Raw genomic sequence first — 13935 nt, 5'->3', positions numbered from 1 at the left:
ATGCCATCTTTATGTAGAGCAACAATTCTTTTTTTCAGATCCTCAGAGAGTTCTTTGCCATGAGGGGCCATGTTGAACTTCCAGTGACCAGTATGAGAGAGCACCAAATTTACGATAACACCAAATTTAACACACCTGCTCCCCATTCACACCTGAGACCTTGTTGTAACACTAACGAGTCACATGACACCTGGGAGGGTAAATGGCTAATTGGGTCCAATTTGGAATTTTTCACTTAGGGGTGTACTCACTTTTGTTGCCAGCGGTTTAGACATAAATGGCTGTGTGTTGAGTTATTTTGAGGGGACAACAAATTTATACTGTTATACAAGCTGTACTCTCACTACTTTACATTGTAGCAAAGTGAAAACATGAAAAGATATAATAAAATATTTACAAAAAATGTGAAGGGTGTACTCACTTTTGTGAGATACTGTATATGCTGTGGGTGGTCCTTAAGTTGTTAAATAACAAACATGTTATATTTATCTGCTCTGTGTAATGGTTTTGCACAGAGCAGCCCCAATCCTCCTCTTCACAGGTCCCCCATCGTCGATCTTGGCTCCACTCCCCTGCTTAATTACCCCATAGCAAGCTGGGATCTGAAAATGACTGTATTAGTCACGGCTACAACAGTAAACTTTAATAACTTATGCGTTTCATGCCAAGCATCGGCCCTGCTGCATTGTGAACAGCAGGTTGCTTTCTCGGCATTGGTGCCATTCAGGGAACACTTTGCATTTTCTCAATGAATGCAAAAAGTTCTCTGATTGGATGAGGTGGAGATTACTATCCTGTCTACTTCATCCAATCAGAGAAAGCCTTGCTTTCCACAAGAAATGCGTTCTCAAGAGATGCGTTCTCTAAATGGTGCCTGTGCCAAGTGTGCGGCCTTCTGGGTTCACAATGCAGCAGGGCAGCCACTTGGCACAGGACCCAGAAGCTGGTGTAGATCACTTTTGTAGCCATGCCTAATATACAATTAGGGGCTCTGACCAGTCCTGGACAAAGACAGGTTGCATCCAGTGATGTTTGTCACTGTATACAAATTGGCTGTAAGTAATTGTCCAGTTTGTATCGTTATATGTGACAATATAAGGCAGCCCATACACAGTTCGTATCTCGACCATTTCATGCTGAACCGGCCAAGATTCGAATAACGTATGGGCAGGCTGAATGTACCAAGTTGATCGATCGGTCGACTTGGGTACAACCAGCCTGCTGGGTTTTTACCTGCAATTATCACTAGTGGCTGCTATAGCCGCTAGCAATAGAAAGCAGCAAAGAAACTCCTTCTCATGGGGGGGGGGGGGGGCACACTGGTCATGTGGCCGATCCCCTGTATTAACCCCAAGATGATATCAGGATCTAAAAAGACAAAACATCAAAAATAAGGCTGGAAGAAAAAAAAAGAGGGGGGGGGGGTGGCCAAACTTTCAGCCACCAACATATAAAGGATACAAAAAGTCTATGGGCTAGATTCAGTAACACTTACGACGGGCGTATCAGTAGATACGCCGTCGTAAGTCCGAATCCGTGCTGTCGTATCTTTAAACGTATGCTCAAATTGAGATACGCTTAAATGTTGCTAAGATACGACCGGCGTAAGTCTCCTACGCCGTCGTATCTTAGGGTGCATATTTACGCTGACCGCTAGGTGGCGCTTCCGTTGATTTCCGCGTAGAATATGCAAATGAGCTAGATAAGCCGATTTGGAAACGTACGTCCGCACGGCGCATTGATTTACGCCGTTTACGTAAGGCTTTTTTTTGGCGCAAAGTTACCCCTGCTATATAAAGTATGGACGTCGGGACAGCGTCAAATTTTCCGTCGTTTACGTTGTTTGCGTAAGTCGTACGTTAATAGGGATGTGCGTAAGTTACGTTCACGTCGAAAGCATTGACTATTTGCGGCGTTATTTGGAGCATGCGCACTGGGATACTTTCATGGACGGCGAATGCGCCGTTCGTTAGAAGCTTCAAATACGTGGGGTCACGAGTAATTAGCATACAACACGCCCTCCTACCAGCCTATTTTGAATTAGGAGGGCCCATATACGCTACGCCGCCGTAACTTCGGGCGCAAATTCTTTTTGAATACGGGACTTGCCTGTCAAAGTTACGGCGGCGTAGCGTATAAGAGATACGCTACGCCCGCCTAAAGATAGGCATTTCTCTCTGAATCTAGCCCTATGTATATAAAGCAATCCACAAGGTGCATCCCCTTATTCACCCCACAAAATTCATACGTGTGGACGACCAACGATGTAGGTACGGGTGTCACCACCGATTCCACGATATGACCGCTAGAGGGCGCCTTTTATGTAGAAAATGGCAGTTCCCAAAGTTGACTCTTCATTGTTAGAGAATGTTGGATCCAGCGTCTGATTTCACAGGGTATCGCTTTAATTGGAGACTGGTTGCAGGAATTTGTTTCCAGCAGAGAGGAAATAATTCAATCAACCTTCAGTCATTCATCTGATAAATCTACCCCATCAGCCCGCTCCCCGTCTGTCCCAACTCACACTGGTCATGCCTTGTCTTCTCTCTGTGTGAAATACGTTCCTATAGCAGGTACAGCTCTCCGATATGTTACTGTCACATTGAGAGCCGAGGGGTTCAGCTTATGTTGCCGAAATCTGACATCAAAGCATAATATGACATAAAACAAAACATAAAATAAAAGGCTTTTTACCCAAGTTATGAATGGTTTCAATCATTCAAGGCAGTCTGTTGCAGAGCTAAATAGTGTGAGAAGCCTCAGATGGAAGCTGCTACAATCTGCCTACTGAGTCTGCCCAGTGGTTTTGGAGCTGTGGTTGTTAGCAAGCAGGGGCGGACTGACCATTAAGGCACCCGGGCACTGCCCGAGGGCCCTATGCCACTAGGGGGCCCCATCAGGGTTGCCAGGCTCAGTAAAACCAGGGACAGTATGTAAAAATCTGTGTTTTTTTTTACATTTGTCCCTGATATGTCCGAAACCGACATGCTTTTGATGTGAAAATCCTGAGATTTTAGCTGCCCTGCCTCCTGGCGTGGTGGCCACCTGTAAGCCCAGGGGCCCCATAATCTTCTATTGCCCGGGGGCCCCATGAGTTGTCAGTCCGCCCCTGTTAGCAAGTTACAATAAAGTGGGTCACAAGAGCGTACATTCGTCTTTGTGTAACAGTTCCCTGGGTGCGATGCCGATCCACTGACTTCAGTACTCTTTCAGTCATTGACCCAGAACAAGAATGCAGTTTGGGAGTTTTCTTTCCCAATCTGCATGTTTGTTTGCGATTCAGACAGTATGGAAGCCAGAGACATGTAAAGAGAACGGAAGAGGGCGCCAACTTCTAAGTGTAGAAACTGTATTAAAAGCAAGAATACAAGTCTCCGCGCTACCCTATGGCTCCAACGCCGATGTTAGCCTGATGATATGCAGTTTATTCTTCTTATACAGTAAGTTCCTTTTAACCCTTTTATTTTTGCTTTTAATACATCCTCTACACTTAGATGTTGGTGCCCTCTTCTGTTCTCTTGTGTGCAATAGGTTACTCAAGACCATTCTAAGAGAAGCTGCGAACATCCGCTATTGACTTTCATGGATTAGCTTGTCTAGTTAAACAAATAAGGCTCATCAACATATTGCCATAGCTGTTAATATACAGTATTCCTCACAGATGGAAGCCAGAGACAGCCTGGCAATGAGCGTTTTCAGAATGAGGTCAGCAATGGCAGCCAGAGACAGCCTGGCAATGAGCATTTTCAGAATGAGGTCAGCAATGGCAGCCTTCGCTTCTCAGTAAAGGTTTTCTTTGGAAGGGAATCCATCAGGACAGAACTTTGGTAGCTGCCATTGCAGCCTTTTTTTTTTTTTTTCTGGAGGTGCATGTTCCAGGACTGTTGTGTTTACGGAGAAGTGTAGGAAAAAATAAAAAATACATACATTCTGTGTATGGCTCAAGCATTGCTCTGATGCTGCAGCTGTCCCCTGCCGGCTCCGAGACCAAGAACTGAGCGATCACATGACTGTTGATCACTCAGTTTTCAATCCACTCTGAGCAGAGAGCAGGAACTGCCAATTACCGCTCTCTGCTCTGCCCCTCCAGCACTCACTGGAGCTCCAGGCTGTGGAGGGGGTGGCGGATGCAGGCTCCTTGTGGTGTGCTGAGAGACTAAGCCAGCTGTTGGTCAGGCATCTGGGTGGATCCCGACCTTAAAGTCAGGATCCTTCCGGGGTCTGGACCAGCTCTGTGATGTCAGCTGAAGGTGGCTTTAAACCACTCTTGTCTGAATCTGGGTCACAGGAGTGCAGAAATAAGTGTACTCCTGTAACCCAGAAGAGAAAAATGGCCAAAAAAGCTCTCTTTTTATTTCACTATTTAGTGCATCACCGATCCAAAACAACACACACATTTCTCACACCTAAGGGTATATTTATAACAAATTCACATGGCTATTCATTCTGTGAAACTGCATGTGCATTTGTTCTATGACAGCAAGAATGGAAAGGCATTTGGCTATTTTCCCTCCAGGTCAAATGTTATTCTTCATACAGAATGGCCACTAGATGGAGCTGATGATTGTATGAAATACTGTAAATATTTATTTACTGTGATTGCCAGCTCCATCTAGTGGCCATAATGCAGTATTTTCCCGATTAATTTTATTCTCTGTGAAGATAAAACCTTGAATAATTCAAGATTCTGTCTTCAATAATTCTGCATTTTTTTTAAAAATAAATACACCCTCTAGTGTGCACACATTCTTGTCTCAATGCGTGGTACACGATCGGATTTTCATCGGACAAAGCGTAGGACTTTTGTCCAAAGGGCATTGGCTGTGAACTTGTCTTGCATACAAACGGCAAAGAAATACAAAACTACGTGTTTTTTCAGCTCTTTAGCGCCACCCTTTGCGCACCTTTTGCTAATGTGTTATGGTGAGCATTGCTTCTGAGCATGTGCTTTTGTACTTTGGATAATCCGACAACACGCATTTGTTGGCGGACAATTTTAACCACTTTACTACCGCCCGCCATCAATTGATGGCGGCGCGATAATTCTCTAGTTCTGGGAGGACCTCATATGATGTCCTTGCCTTGCGGAGCCACCCGCCGCGTTACTGGGAACCCGATGCGTGTGCCCGGCAGCCGCGATGTCCGCCAGGCACCCGCGATTGCCCAGTAACTGAGCAGGACCGTGGATCTCTGTGTGTAAACACAGAGATCCACATCCTGTCAGGGAGAGGAGACCGATGCTGTGTCCCTTGTACATAGGAACACAGATTGGTCACCTCCCCCTACAGATAGAATCACTCACTAGGGTACACATTTAACCCCTTGATTGCCCCCTAATGTTAACCCCTTCCCTTCCAGTCATATTTATACAGTAATCAGTGCATATTTATAGCAGGGATCGCTGTATAAATGTGAATGGTCCCAAAATAGTGTCAAAAGTGTCCGCCGCAATATCGCAGTCACGATAAAAATCACTGATCGCCGCCATTACTAGTAAAAAAAAAAAAATGCTATAAATCTATCCCCTATTTTGTAGGCGCTATAACTTTTGCGTAAATACGCTTATTGCATTTTTTACCAAAAATATGAAGAACACGTATCGGCCTAAACGGAGGAAAAAAAACTTTTTTTTATATATTTTTGGGGGATTTTTATTATAGCAAAAAGTAAAAAATATAGCTTTTTTTTCAAAATAGACGCTCTTCTTTTGTTTATAGTGGAAAAAATGAAAACCGCAGAGGTGATCAAATACCACCAAAAGAAAGCTCTATTTGTGGGGGAAAAATTATTAATATTTAATTTAGGTAAAGTGTTGCATGACTGCGCAATTGTCATTCAAATTGTGACAGCGCTGAAAGCTGAAAAATGGCCTGGGCAGGAAGGGGGTGAAAGTGCCGGTATTGAGGTGGTTAAAGCATGCTTATGAGCGAGAGAAGAGGGTGGGACTTTATTTGAGGCATGCACCCCAGGAGATTTGGCAATAACAGTTGAAAAAGGGCAAGTAAAAGAATCAGTAGAACCAAACGCATAACATGAAAGCATTGCATAACAACAATAGGCAGTCAGTTATTTAATAGCGTAAAAATAGAAATAAAACAGATACAATAGTAGCATAATAAACCTGGTACAATAATCAAAAGACATTGCATAAATTCCAACAGTTCATGGTAACAATGATCAAGATAGTTCTAATTGGTTCATACTGAAAAATAGTCCAGGAGGCCAATTCATTAGAGCGTATCTCCATGGTATAAAAATAATAAAATTGGATACGTAGGTACAGTCCACTGGTATGGAAGGGAAACCATTGATAATAACTTGTCATATATTTTGACCAATAGGGCATCTAATGGCTCGTAGTAATGTATAATTGGTCAAGGGTATAGACATTGTGCAAAATCAATTGATAGAAGTATCTCCATAATAATTGTAAACCATGATTACATGATACATAGATATAATTAATATATATATATACAATAATAAATAATACAGTAGCAGCAAATATACAGGGAGCATCAAGTAGCTCCTCCGTAGTAGTTATAGCCATGATTAAATGATGAAGAAATATAGGATCAATGTATAGACTGGTAGGTAGTAAAGTAGCAACAAGTGTGAAGGGGGCATCTATTGGCTCAACGCGTTTCGTGGCTAATGCAACTCTTCAGGAGCAGGGTATGAGGTAGAAGTCTGTAGATATTAAAAACAATATAATATAAGGTAGGAATATGCATACTAGTTATAGTTAGGGAGCAAGGAGGTAGAATTAGAGTAGTAACTATTCCCCAAAGTACTTACGGGTATGTTAAAAGACCACAGGCACAGACTAGGAGGGCAAGAAAGGTGGCCGGAAAGAAATCAGCCCACGGAAGCTGAGGTGGGCCAAACCCACCACGAGGATGGAAAAATCCAGCGAGGAGCTGAGTGTCCCAAATGGCGGCCCCATGGGTGCATGGAAGTAGGTGTGACTCATATAAATGAGATAATCTGTAAAAATAAAATAAAAATAAAGGCTAATAATAACTGAAGCGTGAACAATATGACACTAAACCAAAATACTAGGATAAGTTAATAATATAAGGCATGACCCAGTGGGTAAGAATTATTTATAGGTTAAAACAAGGAAGTGTACATAGAAGTGCACTATACCCCAATGTTGTAACAATAATAATAAAATAAACTGTAAGTGGACCCCAAAACTTGGGGAGATGTGCCACAAACAGAAAGGGATGAAGGCAGTGGGGCCTCGTGTGAGTAAAGAATGAGTGATAAGACATGGTAAAACGATACGTTTATATACCTGAAAGTGAAGTGAAGTGGGTGCCAAGAATTAACCGGGACCGACAGGAGCGCCGCCATAAGGACAGCTGCTGGACTGGAGCGAGTATAAATACCCACTGAGGGTGGGGGATGGCTCACCAACGGCACGTGGGTCATCCAAAGGAGGAGGTGGCAAATAGACAAGGGGTGGCGGGATTTCCACCACCCCACGCTAGCCACCTCATGGAGGATAACCAGGCGTCCGTCCACCAGCGTCACTGATAGTGTCGCGGCGAACATGATGTGTGTGGCGTGCCGTCGATGCGTAGTTGGGCGTCCGCCCGACCCCTACCAAACCCGGGGACAGTGGGAGGGACGGGGAAGGGGCAGGCCCCAAGAACGCATCGCAGCTCCCAGGGCTGAGCGAGCCGGCCTGACCGATCCGCCCAACCAGGAAGTATCCCAGTGTATGGCGATCACACATCCGAGAGACACATCGTGGGTAACGATGTGAGGGGTACTGTAAATCTAAACCCTTAAAACCCATACTGGTATAATAGATGGTTAAAAATAATGAAATTATATAGTTTATAATGGACAGACAACTCGGTAACCTAAAGGAGGGAGAGTACCAACGTATATAGTATTAGATTGCATGGGTGCATGTATCCATCCCCGGAAAATTGTATATGGAAAAAACTACCCTCTTCTCTCGCTCATAAGTATTGGGAATGGAGGCGCTCGGCTCTATGCATGCGCCTCATTTAAAGTCCCACCTTTAGTTTTTTCCATATACGGTTAAAGCATGCTATTCAACATCCGATCGTGTGTACGAGGCGTGACCAAGTAATGAGGTAAGGATGAGGATGACAGGCCCTGGAAAGTGCACTTTCCCAAACAAGTTAGTAGTGAGAGCTCCCATAATCCTGTCCTGACAGGTTGCTTTTTACAGCCGCTTGTATTCACATCAGTGACCCGCCCTGGAAAGTTTCAAGTGCGTGAAAGCAAGCTTTGACTCTGACAGGTTGCTGTGGTGCAGTACAGGCAGTTCTTGTTTCAGGTAACTTGATGAATGAGACCCAAAGTAGAATAGAAAAGCGTTTTCTGATTCACAATGGTTGGGACCTAATCCATAGAAAAGAATGACTATGAATGTTTCTTGTGCTGTGTGTATACAGTGAGTACAAAGGCCTGGTGAAGCACAGCGGAGGATGTCACTGCGGAGCCGTGCGATTCGAGGTTTGGGCAACGGCTGACATTCACGTCTTTGACTGCAAGTAAGTTATTAACAAATATTGTATCACCAAATCCATTCTTCTGTGACATGAAATCTCTGGGCTCTGCCTTCATCTCCCTTCACACTTTCCCGCCATTTCAATGCCGATTGATGCAATTCCTTATTATGGCTCTTACAAAAACATCTTTCCAAATTGCAATTTCACATCCCCCATGGAAGCTGAATTGTTGTAATAAATCTGGATAAGTAGTATAGAAATGGAATGAAAAGATTAGCCACAGTTGGAAGATTTTTTTTTCCAAGAATCAACATTTCATTATTGCACATCACGGGTATTAATCGTTTTATAAATGCTGATTTATTGTTTTTTAAACCAAATTTGATATTGCTTTGAGAAGTTTAGTGAAATTAAAAAAATTGTGGCGACAAAATATAAGAAGTATAGTAGAATATTAATATGGATTGATGATCTGGCCAGAGATACACTATATTACCAAAAGTATTGGGACACCTGCCTTTACACGCACATGAACTTGACTGGCATCCCAGACTTATGCCGCGTACACACGATCATTTTTCGGGTTGAAAAAAATTGGCTTTTCTTTTACGTGTGTGGGCTTCAGAGCATTTTTCGGGTTCTGAAAAACGGGCAAAAAAAAATTCGAACATGTTCGAAGCATGGAACTTCCCCTTTATAGTGCCGTCGTACGTGTTTTCTACGTCACCGCGCTTTTCTAGAGCATTTTTTTTCACAATTTTGTGTGGGCAAGGCTGTTTTTAATGATCAAGTTGAAAAAAATATTGTTTTTTTTAGAGCCTGAAAATGTTGTTTTTTACAACCCGAAAAATGATCGTGTGTACCCGGCATTAGTTGTGTTGAAAATTATTCAACCCCCCAATGCTGTAAAGGGTTTTAGTGAATTTAGTGTACATTTGTAATTGTATTCAGAATGAAATCCTACAAGGACTTCTTAAAGAACCATATGCAACTAAAATGACATCAATTGGTTTTGTAATACAGTAGTAAATGTTTATTTTGTGAATTCTTCATTTACACAATTATTCAACCCCTTAAAGACTACCACTCTGAAGAACAAAGGTTCATTGAAGTGTTTTCAATCAGGTATTGAAAACACCTGTGGATGTCAGGGAGCTGCAATAAAGCCTAATAAGCACCAATCAGGCAGCTTTCAAATGACTTTGATTCTCGGCTCCTTATAGACATTTACTGGTGTGGTTACAAACATGGTGAAGTCAAGGGAATGGTCCGGGAAGACAAGAGAAGAGGTGAAGAGTACTCTTCACAGGAAGGGCAATGGCTATAAGAAGATTGCAAAGATGTTAAACATACCAAGAGACACCATAGGAAGCATCATTCGCAAATTCAAGGCAAAGGGCACTGTTGAAACGCTACCTGGTCGTGGCAGAAAGAAGATGCTGACTTCGACTGCTGTGTGCTACCTGAAGCGTAGAGTGGAGAAAAGTCCCCGTGTGACTGCTGAGGAACTGAGAAAAGATTTGTCAGATGTGGGTACTGAAGTTTCTGCTCAGACAATACGGCGCACACTGCGTAATAAAGGCCTCCATGCCAGAACTCCCAGGCCCACCCCCTTGCTGTCTCCAAAGAATAAGAAGATTCGACTGCAGTATGCAAAAATCATGTGGACAAACCACAGAAGTTTTGGGATTGTGTTCTCTGGACTGATGAAACAAAATTAGAACTGTTTGGGCCCATGGATCAACGCTATGTTTGGAGGAGGAAGAACAAGGCCTATGATGAAAAGAACACCTTGCCTACTGTGAAGCATGGCGGGGGGTCAATCATGCTTTGGGGCTGTTTTGCTTCTGCAGGTACAGGGAAGCTTCAGCGTGTGCAAGGTACCATGAATTCTCTTTAGTACCAGGAGATAGTGGATAACAATGTGATGCAGTCCGTCACAAACCTGAGGCTTTCAACAGGACAATGATCCCAAGCATACCTTCAAGTCCACTAGACCATGATTGCAGATTAAAGGCTGGAATATTTGGGAGTGGCCATCGCAGTCACCAGACTTAAATCCGATTGAGAACCTCTGGTGGGACTTAAAGAAAGCAGTTGCAGTGCGCAAGCCTAAGAATGTGACTGAACTGGAGGCTTTTGCCCATGACGAATGGGCGAAGATACCCGTAGATCGCTGCAAGACACTTGTGTCAAGCTATGCTTCAAGTTTAAAAGCTGTTATAACTGTAAAAGGATGTTGTACTAAGTACTAAGATTGAATGTCACTTGGGGGTTGAATAAAACTGATAATGATGTGAGCACAGAAAAGACATTTGTGGTTATTTCATTATAAATGTTATGTTATATTTGTCTGACCTACACGTGCCTCTTTGATTTAATTGTAAGCAGGATGACAGGATGATCAAAATCAATGTCAAACTGGGCAAAACAATCAATTTCAGTGGGGGATGAATAATTTTGAATACAACTGTATAACAGCTTCAACTCTTCTGGGAAGGCTGTCCACAAGGTTTAGGAGTGTGTCTATGGGAATGTTTCAACATTCTTCCAGAAGCGCATTTGTGAGGTCAGGCACTGATGAGAAGGCCTGGCTCGCAGTCTCCGCTCTAATTCCTCCCAAAGGTGTTCTATCGGCTTGAGGGGTGACTGGTCAGGTGCAGGCCAAGTCAAATTTTTTTCACCCCAAAATCACTCATCCATGTCTTTATGGACCTTGTTTTGTGCACTGGTCCAAATCAAGCCAAGGATTCAAGCCAAAGCGCGGTTCGGAAATGCATGGAAAATCTCGTAAATACTCCGTTCCCGAGCCTTTCCAAGGTTTTCCAAGTTCAGCCGAGGTGTTCTCAGGTCTTTCCGAGGCTCTCCAGAGCCCCCCCCCCACCTCTGGCCACATGCGGTATTGCATGCCATTGAAGTAAATGCGGAACAAATTGTTTTCATTTCCATTAACTTCAAAGGGGAAACTCGCTTTGATATGCGAGTACTTTGGATTACGTGCATTCTCCTGAAACGGATTATGCTCGTAATCCAAGGTTCCAGTATATTTATTTGCTGTACATATGTAAATGTTTGGGCATGGCCATGTGGGCTGCTGCTGCCTAGCGAACTCAGGACCAGGATAAGATGTAAACAATGGGGTTAATTTGCTAAAGGCAAATAGACTGTGCAAGGGCATTTTCTCCAGAGCTTAGTAAATGGGGTGACGCTTTACTTTGCAAAGAATTGCAATCACATGCAAAGAAAAGAAAATACATTTTTGCTAGCACATGGTTGGACGATGGATGCAATGCATGAATCTATGTATGGTGATTAGAGCGGTGCAGGAGAGAGGGGCGGCTCATGCGCCCTTTATGGATGCATTGCATTCCTCGTCCTCACCCAGCCCCACTCGGCTGCCTGCCCCATAGCGCCCGCGTGGGTCACTACGGCGGTGGTTCCTCCCCTGTTTGTACAATTGAACTGACCATTAGTGAATTATTCAGCCAAGTTTGGCAAGGTTTGATCACACAGGTATCATGGTGGATATTTGGCCCTTAGCAGGTTTTGCAGTTACAGATACAGTACATAGAAATATCTTACACCGTTTTGAAAAAAAAATTGGCAAGTTTTTTATTTTTTGGTGATTCATATTTTCTTTTTGTTTCAGTTGCAGCATATGTGCAAAGAAGCAAAACAGGCATTTCATTGTACCTGCATCACGTTTTAAGTTACTGAAGGTGAGTGTTCTTCATGTGTTACCTGAAACTGACTTCCATACATGTGATACCTTCCTTAGAAATGAAGAACAGTCAGGCCCCGTACACACGACCGAGTTTCTCGACAGAATTCAGCGAGAAACTCGGTCGGAGCCGGATTCTGCCGAGAAACCCGGTTGTGTGTACACTTTTCAGCGAGGAACCCGTCGAGGAACTCGTCGGGCCGAAAAGAGAACATGTTCTCTATTTTCTCGTTAGTCAATGGGAAAAGTCGGCCCGCCGAGATCCTCGGCGGCTTCAACACTGAACTCGACGAGGAACTCGATGTGTTTGGCACGTCGAGTTCCTCGGTCGTGTGTACGGGGCCTCAGAGAGCGAGAGAGATAACCCCCAGTCGCCTGTCAGAGAGTGAATGATTAAACCTTATTGGCTCCTATAAATTGATGCTGTAATAAACAAGGGTACATTTCACTATTTGTGTTTAACCCCTTCACGCCGACATAACACATAAAGTATATGCGGCCTTACTGGGCTTTTTTACATGGGGCCTCATACATGTATTTCTTTTTTTTGCAGCGCGCTCCCAGCACAGGAACCGGGGTCTTATCGAGAGCCCCGACCCCCGTACTAACGATCTCCCGATTCCAGGTCACCTAAACGCTGTGGTAGCCTCTGATTGGCTACCAGTGTGATCAGTCACTGTGAAGCCCGCCCCTGTGTTTTTTCTTTCTTTCTGTGAATGAAGGATACAATGTATCTTTCTCGTTCTTTTCAGAAAGAAAAAAGTGTTGGTAAAATAAATAAAATTACCTAGATCAAGGTTTGATCTGGGTCAGTGCTTGGGTCAAAGGTCAGGATCAGTATTTTGTGGGCAAGATTTTATTTTTTAATTTGCGTCAGTGATCAGTATATTCTGACAGTGCCAGGTGCCACCTGTCACAATACAATGACCTGGCAGGGGGGATTCCTTCATCTACCTTGTTTGTGTGGATGGAGAAATTAATTAAAAAAAAAAAAAAAAACTACCGGTCAATGGCCAGCTTTAGGCAATTTTTTCTATTGGTGGTATGTACAATAACTCTTCTGGTCGAAATATTCTTAAGGATTTTTTTCTCTTAAAATTGATTGTTAGGGTATGTCACATTTGCCCTTCAAAATGTAACAGATAGAAACTGACATATGACACATATTACAAACATAATTGGTATTATCCATGACTTTGGCATTTGGGCTCCATGCACACTGAAGCTGATAAACTGCAGTTTTTTGGCATTTTGGGCTTTTTTTTTAAAAAGCCCATAAACTGAACTCTATGTTAGCCTATGTGCCCATGCACACATGGGCGTTTTTTGTGTTGATGAGCTTTGGAGTTTATTGGCTTTTTTCTGAACGCCCGAAATTTGCGTTCAAAGTGCATTTCGGCGGGAAAAAACGCGAAATGCTGAAAAACGCTCAAACTCCGGCGCCATCGTTTTTTTTACCCATTGAAAAAAAAGAAAAAAAGCTAATAAACACTATTGCAAAAATGCTAAAAAACTTTGAAAAAGGCTCCCTGCAAAGCTACTGGCATTTTTTTATAGCTTTTTTTAGCTTCTGTGTGCATGGAGCCTTATGCTGAGGCATCCACACAGAAAATGCGTTATAAATAAACCCCCATCTTTTTTTTTTTTTTTATTAAAATTGTATGCTAAATCAAATAGAAAAAGGGCGTGCGGGGAAAAAAACAGGTAAGGAGGGAGGAG

At 43.2% G+C, this 13935-nt stretch overlaps 1 protein-coding gene across 1 annotated transcript in view; it reads left to right on the top strand.

Moving 5' to 3' along the window:
• The window catches only part of CENPV (centromere protein V), a 37958-nt gene that overhangs the window by 7092 nt on the left and 16931 nt on the right, over nucleotides 1–13935 (top strand). The window contains exons 2-3 of the mRNA XM_040339441.1: nucleotides 8439–8537; nucleotides 12145–12214. Of these exons, the coding sequence (XP_040195375.1) occupies nucleotides 8439–8537; nucleotides 12145–12214 (169 nt within the window). The remainder of the gene's footprint in view (nucleotides 1–8438; nucleotides 8538–12144; nucleotides 12215–13935) is intronic.

This window comes from Rana temporaria, chromosome 2 (assembly GCF_905171775.1).
Source record: "Rana temporaria chromosome 2, aRanTem1.1, whole genome shotgun sequence".
In the NCBI taxonomy this organism is placed as follows: Eukaryota; Metazoa; Chordata; class Amphibia; order Anura; family Ranidae; genus Rana; species Rana temporaria.
This window is presented reverse-complemented; position numbering and strand designations above follow the sequence as displayed.